This window comes from Glossina fuscipes, unplaced genomic scaffold (genome assembly GCF_014805625.2).
Source record: "Glossina fuscipes isolate IAEA_lab_2018 unplaced genomic scaffold, Yale_Gfus_2 0, whole genome shotgun sequence".
NCBI classification, from domain to species: Eukaryota; Metazoa; Arthropoda; class Insecta; order Diptera; family Glossinidae; genus Glossina; species Glossina fuscipes.
Genome location: NW_023998414.1, coordinates 22010685 through 22025351, shown reverse-complemented (window position 1 = coordinate 22025351; position 14667 = coordinate 22010685). Strand labels below are relative to the sequence as shown.

General features: G+C 33.2%; 2 protein-coding genes across 5 annotated transcripts in view; one reads left to right on the top strand and one right to left on the bottom strand.

Annotated features, from left to right (window-relative positions):
* LOC119633489 (glutamine-dependent NAD(+) synthetase) overlaps positions 1-14667 on the top strand; it is a 104651-nt gene that overhangs the window by 13562 nt on the left and 76422 nt on the right. The gene's annotated exons all lie outside the window — the stretch shown is intronic.
* The window catches only part of LOC119633466 (cytosolic carboxypeptidase Nna1), a 69817-nt gene that overhangs the window by 2375 nt on the left and 52775 nt on the right, over positions 1-14667 (bottom strand). For 2 of the 4 annotated variants that reach the window (XM_038027047.1, XM_038027055.1), the window contains exons 5-11: positions 13508-13654; positions 13266-13392; positions 11862-11999; positions 6774-7054; positions 6402-6561; positions 5906-6064; positions 2299-2367 (exon numbers count right to left, since the gene is read on the bottom strand). In XM_038027047.1, coding sequence (XP_037882975.1) covers positions 2299-2367; positions 5906-6064; positions 6402-6561; positions 6774-7054; positions 11862-11999; positions 13266-13392; positions 13508-13654 — 1081 coding nt within the window. Of the gene's footprint in view, positions 1-1913; positions 2368-5905; positions 6065-6401; positions 6562-6773; positions 7055-11861; positions 12000-13265; positions 13393-13507; positions 13655-14667 lie in introns of those variants that run through there. The other 2 variants (XM_038027063.1, XM_038027038.1) reach the window with 2 other exon arrangements.

Below are 14667 nucleotides of genomic sequence, written 5' to 3'. Positions count from 1 at the left end.
GATGTCCTTATACTAGAGTTCACTTTTCATTTTTCATAACCCGTTAGTGTAGACACAACTCGTTTGCTATCAGTAAAAATCAATCGGCTTTTATCGGAAATTATTATCGTCTGCATTATAGGTATTATATAACTAGACGTTGACCTGGTTGATCATGAAGATCGCGTACTTCCGAGATAACGGCATATATATTGGAAGACATTAGAATGCAGACTGTACGCTTATAAACAAAATAAAATTTTCAGTTCTTCCAACGATTGTTCGTTGATGATGTTCACCTAATAGATGTTTGCTCGTTATCAAAATAATGTGTACAAAATTAATACACCATTACTGTGCACGTTACAGTAATTGTACTGTGTGTGTCAACTTATTCTCTCTTTGCATTAAAAAAGAAACAGTTTTTGTTCATCGTTATACTTAATCTCGAAGTTCAAGTATTAATACGTTAGCTACTAGTTATAGTGCCTTATCACTCTATTTTATCATACATATATATACTGGTCAAGATGTTTATTAGAGTGAAGCAGTCTCAACTAGTAATTGCTGAGCTTGAGGAACGAAAATTAAGTAAAAATTTTTTTTCTTATTCACCGTATGTGAAGGAATTAATTATTTAGATATATACGGTATGGATGCGTTAATTATTTTCGATTTTTATTGGTTACTTCAATTAATTTCTTCTTCTGCAAAAAATACTTGTTTCACGATTTCAGGCAATCCTGGCCCAAGTGCGGCCAGTAGTAAGTTGCAGTAAGTGCTAGCTAGTTAGTTAGTTAATTGTTTAGGGTTCTTTATTTGCCATCTAGTCCAAAGTGGTGTTGATGAAAAGTCTTGCTTCATCATTTTGTTGTAACTAAAATTACTAATGAAAATGTCGAAGACAACTTTTCTATCTCTATAATATCTCTATTTAAGCCAACATGTATGTAGTTTAAAAAAATAATGAATTCAAAGTGAATCCAGATCCCCTCAACTTTACATTTCGTCACTAGTCACACACTAGTACTTATACTAGTTACAAGATTCTGTATTCTGTATTGAAACTCAAACAACGAATTAAAATCTAAAATTGGGTGCATTTGTCTGTGACAGCATCATTGCCCTTGTGAAATCTGTTGAAGAAGGTCTGGTGAAACTAATATCCAAAACAGCATCGCTTGACAATTGATTGATTAAGAAAAGCTTTCGATTCTTTGTATTTTTGTTGCCCCGCGGTAACCTAATGAGATATTGTGATCCATATAGTGCTTCCATTTTATTAATCGATTAAAAAAAATTGGCCTCGGTAACCTAGGCATGGGCAAAATTTGTCGCTATGATGGAAATTAATTCAAGTATCCAATATTTTGAGGAGAAATAATTACTTCCATCCATTTTTTACAATTATTTGAGTATTTTTTTTTTTTTGTTTATTTATTATTGTTTTTATTATTATTATTATTTTTCTTTTTGTCAAAGCTTTGTTCTGAATGTTTTCCAAACATGGGCGCACAGTTGGTAAAAATATTTTGGCATCAGTCGGTAAAACGAAGTTCATGAACACTATAAACACAACACAATGTAATGAACTGAACAAATAAATGACAAATATGAAAAAAATGTAACAGAACAAAAAATGAAAACGAAAACGAAAACGAAAACAAACGAAAACAAAACAAAAAGGAATCGAAAACGAAAACGAAAACAAAACAAATATGATATTCGCCTTAAGACGAATCGTGGATATCCACTCCGCTTCAGGTAAACATACGGGATTCTTTTTTTTTTTTTTTTTGCGAGTTGGTTAAAAAAATTTAATCGAAGCAATTTAAATGTCTTCAAGACATACAGATAAACGAACGGATAAAATTAAATTGGATAATTTCCACGTATATATATATATATATATATATATATATATATAGGAGTAGGGTCGTGGATATATAATAAAATAAAAAGAAAAACGAGAATTATGAATGAAACGAGAACGATAAACGAAAAAGAAAACTGAAACGTGTTCCGGAAAATTTGTCCATAGTATTAAGATGGTAATATGTGTTATACGCTTAGTTGTTGTTGTTGTTATTGTTGCTATTGTTGTTGTTGTAGAATATGAGTAATGTTTCTGTATTGTCAGTTATGGTATTTGTATTAACATTATGATAGACTCTCGTCTAAAGATTGTTTAACTTTAAGCTTCTCTTCGATTATACATTCCTGATCGTTCAATTTCTTTAATTTCAATGCTTTCTGTTCGCGTTTCTCGCGTTTTCTGATCTTTTTGATCATTTTTATAAGTTTAGTTTGTTTCTTTACTTTATTTGGATTTTCATCGCTGTAGTCCAATAACGTTTCACAAAAGACTCGTCCCATATGCTCGTAATCCTGTAAATAATAATCATAATTATAAGATTAAAATAATAATAATAATAATAATAATAATAACATAAATAATTAATAAATATTTTAATAAATAAAATGAACGAATTACATTGTTCATAATTCAAGATTTATTTATTCAATCCCACCTACAAAGATTGGACATTGGATATCTACATATCTGTTGCTGTTTTTCATGTCTTTAAACGCGATCCTTTTATTGTAGGGGCCACCTAAAAGTAAATCGTATTAAATTTGAAAGAGAATATATTCGTAGAAATACGCCTCAGCGTTAAAAAGCATGAGAAATCTCGTGAGCAGTAAAATACTTTCACTTCCGTTATGCATTATGACGTCGTGTGAAGCTTAATTCTATTGAGCTGTGAACGTGTGTGTCGGACAGAATTTTTCGTTTATGACACTGTTCTTATTTACGCATATATGTATTCGCATATATGGAGAGAGACAATAATATAAATATTGCAGATATTATTACGGGAAAAAAAACCTATACGGTCCGATCAAAAGGAAAATAAATAAGAAAATTATATTCGGTTGTGGTCGAATCTTTTATGTCCATTACTCTTTGTTATCCTAAAAAAGACTAAAAGAGCCCATTTTCAATATCAAACCTATGCGCAAGAACTTGCAATGTTTCTGCCAAATTTGAAGTCGAAGCCTCCAGGAGAATGTTTATCATACGCATTGCACAGACGGACAGACAGACAGATGCTTAAATCGATTTATAATTTGATGCTGATCAAGAATATATGCACTCGGTGGGTTCCTACTGGGTGTCGCGCACGTTTTAACAAAATGAACGTAACCCTCATCTATCGGTGATGGATATAATAAGTATTCAGTCTTTAGTTCTTCTGCATTCTATGCTATGTTGGCCTACAACTATGAGTAACTGATACTTCGTACCGACCATGAGTCTGGCTTGCTCGGGAAATATGAAAACAACACGAGCCAAACTCGCTAAGCACACGCAGATGAATGATTCGACGTAATAAACAAGATGTTTGCTTAAGTTTCCCAAGTAGTAGACAAGATATTCACTATAGCCCGAGCAGATCGGAGACAAAATGCAGGACAAAGATTTAATATATGTTTTATTCGCCTTTAAAATATCGCACTACATCCCACTTTACGAAGGTCCTAAGTGTTGTTTCGTTGTTCTGGTTTCATCATATGTATCCTTAAAGGGCTGCTTTTCAGTGCCCTTTTCACTTCGAATCTTAAACTTCGAATCGATCGTCTGCCAACAAAAGGACATGAACATTATGCAATGTAGTATCATTTTCTTCCATGTTGGCAACACTGCTTCCGGGCATTAGCATAGTCTTTCAGGTTATATTCAGTGTTTTATACGCTTTATCCGGCGTCAGGTTAAAATCAACTCTCAATGCATTGCTCGATCTATCAGGCAAATGATTGGTGCTCGGTTAGCAGGTGCATGCATATGCGACAAGAACAGTTGAACACAGTTTAAACAGCCGCATAAACCTTATTAATCAATAAATGTTATTGATATGTCGATTGTTGGCATTATTTTCTCCATCACCTCCACTGTTATGGTTGTAATCATTTTCAACCAAGTTACTATTAAAATGTTTTTATCTCGTAATTACGAAATGTATGTATAAAGTTGTTCTCGAAGCAAGGCTGCATTTCATGCTAACTTCCATGCATCTTCCATTGTAGATGGATGAATTTTTTTGAAGGTGTGGTTTCATGATTTATTATATTTACGTAAACAATCATTTTTAATTTATTAAATTTATTTTCTCTTAGTTTTCGTTTCTCTATAAATTCGATTTGTGTTGTTAAAAGTGTTTGCTTTTTCACCCTTTTCTCAACAGCACTCTCGTTTTAAGTGCATAACAGTGTCAAAGCTTATATATGCAAATATACACATGCATTGAGAAGGTGCCTCTTCTAACATGGTCGTTATGTAATCGACTTACGATGCTTATGTGCCCTTGATGCGAGAAAGCGCTTAAGTAATTTACTTTCTATATGAAAATAGACGTAATATATGTGAAAGGAGGAGGGGGGGGGTGTATGTAAACCCTTTAATCAGGAATTTACACGACATTTACACTTGTTTTTCTTCTTCGTCTTTGTGCGTTGGAAACATCATCGTAATGGAATATTCAAAATGCATCTATTACGTGAATTGTATGTTGTACTGCATGTATTTTTTTTTTTTTTTGTTTTCTTTTCAACACAACTTACTATTACATTAATGCACGGAGAGGCGTGTGATTGTGTTTGTGAGCGATATAAATAAATTAATATAATTATTATTTTAACTAATTTGATACCTTTTTTATATTATGCTCATTAGAAATATTTCGTGCGACATATGCACTTCTTCTCGATATGATTTGTAATTTTCCGAAAATACGTTACAATGCCTGGTGTACGGTGGAGATTGCCTTCTATGAATAATACTAAAGCTGAGGCTTTCGGTATTACTTCACCATATTGCAACATCATTGGCAACAACAAACCGATAGATATGACAAGAATGTATGCATATCCTCTGACAGAGTAAATAACTCTATGTACGCTACTCTTGAATCTTACATTATGATTAGAATTGACGTAACTTATTTGTAGGGAGTTAGCATTTTTTTCCCTTTTAAATCATCCAATCACTCAGGGAATGTATCGTATGCGCGAAATACGATGATGGCCAGAAAAAAGTGAGGAGAAAAAGAGTTAGCTAATGGCCGTAAGTACACCGGTCGAGTATTCAACCAAAGCTCTATACCAATCATAAGATCATATATGTCGACTTATTAGTCGCGCTGCTTGGGTACGCGGTAACCTCAATGTAAAAATATATACACAATAATGTTATGTTCTTCGCGGTTGCTTGCTCTTATAGGGGAAATCTAGAAAGTTAATATCTTAGTAGCTTGCTTTCGTGAAAGACTCTCTCTCGAAAGGAGACAAACAGCATCAAGTAAAATGTTCATTGGAGGATGTCAGTACATACCGTACTTTCGGGGGAATAAAAGATTTTCAGATGATAGTGGGAAAGGCTGGGGAAACACCGAGACATTGCGGCACGTGGAATTGCACGTGGAAGTTAAGGAGAGAGCTTTTTCTTGTTATTGATCGCGAAAAGGAGGATTGATCCGCAAAAAGTTTTGTCGCATTTCAGTCACATATTAGCATGCAATATCGAATGCTCATCTCCGCCGGATGTTTGATTATCTCCCCTTACCAACAACTTTTCTAGGTATTCTTCTTCCGATATTATTATAATAATCTCCTCTTTAGTTCTTTTAAAGCCATTAAGAACAAATCGCGCGATGCCTAATATTAAGTGAAAATATTACATATTTCTGTCCTAGAAAAATGTCAATGTATTGGAAATAACAGGAAGAGAGAATAATATGTTTTCAATATTTTATGATATATAACCAAATAAGTTGGTTAGATTGCTTGCTTTCTAATTGTAATGGAGAAGAAGAAGAAGAAGAAGAAGAAGACGAATAAACTTTCAATAACAGCACGCGCAACTTACCATTGTACTAAAGTGCGTTCCTTTGCGTGATCCTAATGTGGAGCCACCAAACGACGCCTCAAGGGTATAACTGTTCGTAATACCCAACATCCAAACGACAATGCGACCGGTTCCTTCTTTACTGCGTTGTACTTTAAATTTACAATTTTCAAAGGAAAACTGCAACACAGAAATACGAGTTTAAGAAATATAACGAATTGTTAACCAGTAATAAGCCAAGAGCTTGCTTGCTTGCTGGTTGAGAAGTTAAGAAAGCAAAGCATGTAATTTGCGAAAGAAAATGATTTTTTTTTTCTTTTTTCTTTTTCCTTTTTTTTTTTTTTTTTTTTTTTTTTTTTGCATATTGCAAAGCAAAATAAACTACATAATGTACATAAATAAAAAAAAAAATAAAAAAATAAAAAAAAAAGTAGAAAAACTTTGGGAAAAAAGTCATAAAAAAAAAACAGTAAAAGAATATTTATTTATTCTTTAGTTTTTTTTTTTTTTTTCTTACCTTATCTGCAACATTTTTGTGCATCATTAAAGGAAAAACTTGTTCACTGAGCTTCTTTTCCGCATTACGTTTATTCTCACAGCCGTAAACGAATATGTTGTGCGTGCGAGAGTGTGCGTGCATATCACAGTACATCGAAACGCCACATTCATCAATCAGTCTAGTTTTTTTTTTTTTTTTTATTATTTTTTTATTAATATTTGTTTTTTGTTTGAAGAGAAAATTGAAAAATAAAAAAAAAATTATTAAAGAAAAAAAAAAAAACAGTAAAAGCTAATAGAGAAGAGAAGGAGTGGAACTGAATATATATCTTCTTTCTTATTTATTTATTTATTTATTTTTTTGTTGCTTAATCAAAAAAAATATTTATACCTTTTAATCAAAGCTTTTGTATACCAAATAGATGGATAGGTTTCTCTAATAACGGTGCGGTATTGTCGATTTAAATCTTTGCCCGTTAACGAGTTACGTGTATTGCCCACAATAACTCCATCCGGATTTAGCATAGGTATAAGTTTAAAGATGAATTTGTGCCGTAAACGTTTCGCTACCGCCGTATCGGCGGTTATAAAGTCCATTAGCCCTTTCATCATCCACGACGACGGTGTTTCACTGGGGTGTACACGAGCCGAAACCACAATTGATTTTTTACGCTAAAATTCATAAATTTATTCAAAAAATGCTTCCTTAATAATGTGCAGCGAGAATGTTTGTCACTCTAAACTTTTAGTTTTAAAATATTAAAAATATATTTGCAGCAACACAATAAAGATAAAAGTTCAGTGTACAAGAACAAGTATAAAAGAAATAAAGCATGACTATCATGCTTGAAGGAGTTCTTAAAACAGAGAGAAGAAACACTGATTTAAATATAACAACGTAGACAGGAACGAGATGATATATATATGATATATATATATATATATATATATATTTATATATTCAAACTGCTTTGTTAGTGATGAAAATAATTTGAAATTCTTTGTTTAATTTATAAAAAAAAAGAAAAAGGTTTTAAGGTTTAAACGAATGTAACACATCATCACAAACTATTCGTCGTTGTATGAGTGGGGTAAAGTGAATCTTTGGTTATTGCCAGAGATATTTAAAGGTGTGCATTTGCAAGAAATAAATTTAAAAATATTGGAAAACATCAATAGACATAGTTTTTGTATAATGCACTATAAATTTATTATTCACTAGCGTTTTTAGTGCTGGCTGAAAAGAACAAGAGTTTCATTATATTTGAATGAATTTACTTTACTTCACTTTCACAAAACAAGTAAGAACGAAGACTGTTGGTGGGAGGACACAGTCCATTATGAAATTGCTCTAACATCACTTCGCTTAACCTGCTTAGTCATATACAATGACGTGATGTGTGCGGAAATTGATCGGAAAAGTGTTCCGATACGAATCATTTTCAATGGCGTTCCAAACGGCGCTTGGACCAAAACATATCGGTGCACCAAATTTTATAACACTATCTCAGTTTGAATACAATAATACATATGCACAGACGTCAGACGGACTGGACAGGCAAACTTATATTCACAAACATTTTCTTGTGCCTGATAAAACAATGGTAGGATGATATACGAATCTCGTCGCTATTGAAGAATTCCCATCATGTGTAAATTAATGTAATCCGGAAGGTTATGAAATTTTGACGCATTCGCTCAATGTGCGTACTATGGATTGGTATTTCCCTGCAGCCTTATTGAGTGATATATCTCTTTCTTTCTCTTTTACACATGAGAATTCCAATATTTTTGCTTCACACACACACACACACATGTAACAACTATATCTTGTTTATATTTCTCGAAAGAAAGAAGTGCAGAACGGGTGAAAATTTGCCAAGAAAAGGCGAGACGGGACGTACAACTGGAATTTTGTTTTTAAAACTAACTGTATGCACTTCCTCATCTCTTCTACAATTTCATTTATTTATTTATAGTTTTTATTTCGATTCACTTTCATCTTATGCTCTTTGCTTGGAAAAATGATCCATGTCTTCCCATATATACATACCGAATCCCTTCTAAAAAATTCTAAAAAGTACATACGATCGTTCAAAAGAGTGGCATCATTTCAAATTAATTTTTCCTTAAAAACATTTCAATTTTTTGTTCATATACGTAAAGTGAGTTAAATATCCTACGTATATATGGTACATATCAAGGTGTATAACTTATAACAGATTAATTCCTATCGAGTTATATGGGGGAACCGGAAGTAGGTGAAACCACTTGTTATTGTATGGTGGCGCAGATCTAAGTTACATTTTCGATTTACTCAATAGTTTCGTATATATCCCAAATCTCCGACGGCTTTGCTTTGCCCGACATTTTCGGTAATCTATCTTTCATATATAATTCGACGCATATGTAAGTTTTCTTACTCTTGTGTTCATCTTTCGAAGGAATTTGAACGAAATATAAATTGATGACACTCTCGCTTCAATCGATCATTATTAGGTAGATTTGAAAGAATTAAATCTTGTGCATGTGCATGCAGCAGACCAAGTTACACAAAGAGTACATTTTCGTAATGAACGTTATGCATGCATGCCTGCACACACATATGCGTAAGTAGTGTTAATGAAAATGCATCTTGCATATTACCTAACCCCATCGCCTCACTTGTTCTAATTGCACAAACACTCTATCTATGACAAGAGCAGGGAAGTAGTGAATTTCTGTTTAAGATGAAAAAAAGAAAAGACAAAAAAATCTCGCTTCGCTTTCAAACAAAAACTATGTATTATTATAATTGATTATGTTTTGCTCTACACAGAAAAAGTAAGTTTTTATCAATGGATTAACGGGAAAAAACTGGGAAATTCAAAAAACGCAATAAATGTGTATATATGTGTCCGTATATACGCAATGATGAAAAAAAGAAAACTTTAACATAACTCGATATCCGGGTATGCGAAAGTCTCAAAGGAAAAAGCAAACAACTAAGAAAATTATATACGGTCAAGGCCGTATATTTTCTGCATCCATCATCATTCACTTACCACGCTACGTGTCTTCTGATCAATTTCGCTCATTTTCATTTGCGATCTGTGTGCAAGAATTTTTATCAAAATTGACATGAAAATCGCCAGATCAGAATTTCGCTCTGATCTAGCTATCTCTCTCTCTTCTCTCTCTCTCTCTCTCTGAAGTTTCCCCTTTTGGGTCTTCAAGGGGTATAAAAACGAAAAGAAAAATGTGGAATGAAGATGTCGTCATACACACTGTTCATATTATGATTATTTGTAAATCATAGCATTTCCTAATTATTATAACTGCGACGACTAAATTTGAAATTTGAATATATTAGACAATCCTGAGCAGAATACGCATGTATATCCTCGACTAGCGTAGAATCGTGCGAGTCGATGTAGTTAGTCTTTTCCGTTCATCTGCTCGATACGTTCTATCGTCTTCACTTTGCTTTGCTCACAGAGTTGTTTTTTTCGAAACTTGGAATTTTTAAAGCGTGCAATCAAAATATAAAATCGTGTTAAATGTTAAACTTTTTACGTACGATAATTAGTGGAGATTTATAGTTGCTACTCTAGAGATTCAAGTCTAGAGATTTCTACTAAGCCGTCAAACTATGCACGAGAATAAGTTTTATTAACATCATGCAGGCACATCCCGTGCAAGCGCACTGTGCTTGATAATAATAGGATTTTGATGAAAAGTTTTCAAACTTTTAAACATTTTACACAAGACATCTGTCATGTCTATATTTTGTGGCTAATTGAAAATGAAGAACTAAAATTTATGCTTATTACAATGGTGGCGTATATGCTGCTGCCTAAATTATCAAGAGTCATGCGGTTTTGATATCTTACTTTACTACTTGCTTTAAACGCGTACGTCGTACGTAACATTCTAGATACTAAAGTAACTGTATTCGCTCGTTCAGAAAATACGTTTTTACGTTAAAGTGAAAATATGATAATGCAAAGCAAACACATTTACAGAAATAAAATTTAATTATTACCATACTTTATTTTAAAAATTAGAAACAGACACATCATCTATCCAGTCCTTCCATCTCATCACCCACCTTCACATGACTAGAGTAGTAGTGTATCGTTCATAACAAACCGCAATATGCTTGTGAATGGACGCATTAAGTGTCGTGCTAAAGTGTTGCACATGTTGTAAAGACTATGTAAGTAGGTAGTACAGCACTATCCAACATGAAATTTCGTTTCGTAAATATTCGCCGAGAGCGTAATAGGTGTTTTATGTGTATACGGTCGTAATTGCAAATAGGGTATTAAAAATTAGGAAAACGTCGTGCCCCGCTTTGGAAGTGTGGACAAAATAGTTCCCCGCGCATCTGCTTGCTACTCAAATATGCTTGCAATTAATTCTTATATATCGAGTGCTTCTATTCGAGCTTCGAGCTTTTTCTATTTAGTATAATTTTTATTTGAAGTATTCAGTAGTACCGTATCTATTGTATTCGAATTTATTTTCAATCCCAGGCACATACATACACTACACATTATCCTATTCGTTTTAGGAGAACTGAATCGCTAATAAGGCATTCATTGTACAAAGGGAATGTTGAAAAGGTGCAAGCAAGATAAAGCCTTTTCGTTAAGGGCTCAAAGGGCATTCTAAAATGCACCTGGTGATCTCGCATTGTAAAGAAGAAAAATCACTTGATCGTAGCCTCTATTGAGATTGTGTTCTCAATTGTCTTGAACTTCTGATGCGGTTGTAATAGCACATATGCATTCTAGCATTGATTTTTCATAGCTTTAAGCAATCATATCAGATGTATTCGTACAGCACGTTGAAAAAATTATTACCACGCTTGTATAACACGCGAAAAGAGGTTCTTATTGCATGATGATGGAATGACACAGACAATGTCTACAATGACATTACATTTCTCTCTTTATCTCTCTCTCTCTCTCTCTCTCTCTCTCTGTCTCTCTCTGTGTCTCTGTCCCTCTCTCTCTTTTTTTCTCCCTGTTGTGAACAACTCGAAATGAAACAGGAAATAAAAGAAAAGAAATTAATTCAATTGTGTCTCCCATATAAGTTTAGTTAAGGTCTCAATGATGGTCAAAATATTTTCTCAGTCCATCTATAAGGTTCACAATAAACGAAGGCTTAGGGTTAGTTTCACGGGAATATGACTCTTTTATGATCTTTAACTCGTTATGTTTAATGCGAATGGACATCAATATCTTAATTTTTTTTTTGTTTTTTTTTTTTTTAAATTAATTTAAACGCAAATATATTCTCGTTGCGAACGTTTCCGTTCAAAGTATTTATACCTGCTTAACTTATACTTGTGTGACACATATTTTGTTGACAAACGGAATTATGTTTTTGCTATGACGACGGTGCAAACTAGCAGTGCGTTTGATATCCGCTAAATATAGTTTTCTTCTTGTTTTTATTTTTTATCTTTTATTTTTTATATTTTAATTACCTTCATAATCTCATCTGAGGTTGTAGGAGCTGTTACAGTTAAGTAGTAGACATTATTGCCGGCAAGGGTACGACATAGTAATCTTAATTTACAAAATTTGGATTTAACTGGATCGTTTTGAATATTCATCAAATAATCCTGAAAGAGATTAACATTGAAAAAAATATTAATTAAAATAAATTAAGAAATTTTCATTTCCTAGTGTAAATCAGTAACCTTTTTACTTTAATTGCACCTGAGCGCTGAGCGCTGAAGTGAAATAGTGCACTCATGACTTGTAGATTGCTCTCTCAAGCTCTTAAAGCACAGAAATAACAATAATAGTTACATTGCTACCATGAATGACGTGGGACGTTCCTCTTAAGGACACTTAACTCCTGAGCTGCCTTTTTAAAAGCAAACGATGCAAATTCTTTAATTTGTCTTCGGGTCGTGCCTCCCCCAAATTGTGTAAAAAGAGGTGTGTCGATCTAACTAACTCTAATACTGTAATAATAATATTTCGATATATTGCGAAAATTGACGTGAAAAAAATTTGAACGGGAGGGGATCATTGTTTAAAGCCCTGTTCTTATAATAAAAAGGTTTTCCGTCGATACAAACAGCAGCAATGTATATCTTTAGGTATTTTATGACGAAAATAAGCATGAAAAATAATTTAAGTTCTTTTAACTACACTAATTTGGACCAGATTGGTTCGAGTGTTTGCCCCTAAATTCGTTCCCCTAAATTGCGTTAGAATTAAAACCTTTGCCTAAAAATAATATCAGATAGTTTTGCCTTGTAGGGCAGAGATAAATGACTTATGAATTTTATTCGCTTAAGTTGTTCAGGGCATGCATTGGGTGATATGTAAAGAAATTTCATTTTTTTTTTTCTTTTTTGGTCAAAACAAAAGTTGATTCCTTCATAATATGTGAAGATGTAATCAAGAGCAATGCAATTCAATAGAGTTAAATGCTCGGTGATTTCACGATTTGTCTTTCGGCCTTTAATTTGTCTTTATCAGCTCCTATCTACTGGCCTTCCATAATGCAAAAGCGCCGAAAGGAAATCTCTCCTTACGCATTCAATAATTTTTTTCTTGCTTAATAACCATCGATTTTATTCTTTCGTTAATAATAGAAGAGTAGATTATGCCGAAAATGCTGCTTTCAACTTTAAATACTTGTTAAGGCGCTAAATGAAAACTTTTACGCAGAATCAAACAAAATTTTCCCCACACAAGCATTACGACGACATCAGCTATCAAATATATGAAGACAGCGCGTCTTAAATGTGAATTTGGCTGTAAAAAAGTGCAATTAAATCCACTGATGGGAAAAATCGAAATGACTTTCCGAACCGCCTAATAAACGTCGCAGCTATAACAAGTCTTTTTTTTTTTTGGCTTCTCTTAATTACCTGTAAATCACTGTAGGTGTAAGGGTAACTGTGCGCAAAATATACGGTATCGTTATCGTGCGAAAATTCAATGTTAAATGTTAATGTGTATGAACATTCCACCTCATCATCACTGCAGGGTTGATTTCTGTAAGTAATCAAAAAAAAAAAACAAAAAAAGGCCAAAAATTTAGAAAAAAAAATCTTCAAAGAACTTTGAATGTAAACACAGCTAGACAAAGGAATTTAGATATCAAACTTACTCATCTTCATTACAATAATAGCAGATGTTGTCGCCGCAACGTCTCCAGCCTTCGTTTCTGGTTTTAGCATTAATTGTTGAATATAAAAGTGGTCGCATACCATCATTATATAGGCTGTTCGATTTAACCAAATTGACTATGGAAAATCTAATTAAATGAAACCAGAAAATAGTAAAGATATATGAATAATGTTTATATATAAAGGACGGCGCGGCATAAGCATTAAATTCGAACTTAACTCTATGCTAATGGCATTCAGGGCCTGCTTGAATAAATTGCTTTGGCTTTTATATTTTTTCACTTTCCCCATTTATAGAATGCTTGCGGTGAAGCTTTGGATATTCAAGATTTGACCAATCATTGAAACACTACAAAGATATTCTGTTGCGGATAATCTTGCTTGAAAGCAATTTCGTTTACATAACCATTTACTTTATATAAAAGAGACTCATAACTGCAGATGGATTCATTCATAGGCTAATCATCAAATTCATTACTTAACATATATGTATTGTGAGTAAGTTAAAAGATTCACATAGTAGTTATGACGACAGTGGTGGTGGTCGCATCATACACCACAGGCACTCTATTAAGTTTAGCTTGGATGTAAAAGTGAGCCCAATTTATATCGGGAACGAAGAAGAAGAAAATGTAAGGTTTTGAGATTAAGCAAAAGTCCGCCCAGAGGGACTAACATAATACTTTGAATAGATAATGTGATCTATTTCTCTCTCTATGACCAAATCTTAAAAGGGGAAAGACTTAAGATATGGTTTGACTCATCAATTGATTCTCATATCTATGTGTGACTGTTGGTATGAACGATGACGAGGTAGAGATAGTTGCTTAGGTGTTTGAAATATTTCATTGGCGGCATTAGAGGAAAACTCTCTTTTGCACTGGGCACTTGAAAATGTATGGCTACATTCGGATAAGGAAACCTAATATGTATATGCCTCTAGCATAACATGTTGCGCTTAAATGAATCAAATGAATGAAAACATTTCACTGATAAAGTGAAGACATACACAGTCATAACATCTGACAAGTAATGAAGATAACGTAATGAAAACGTGATGAGAACGTAATGAAAAAACAAGCTTGCAGCACAAGGTTCATCTGCAAGCTCATTTGAACTCATTTGAATTGAAAATGCTTCA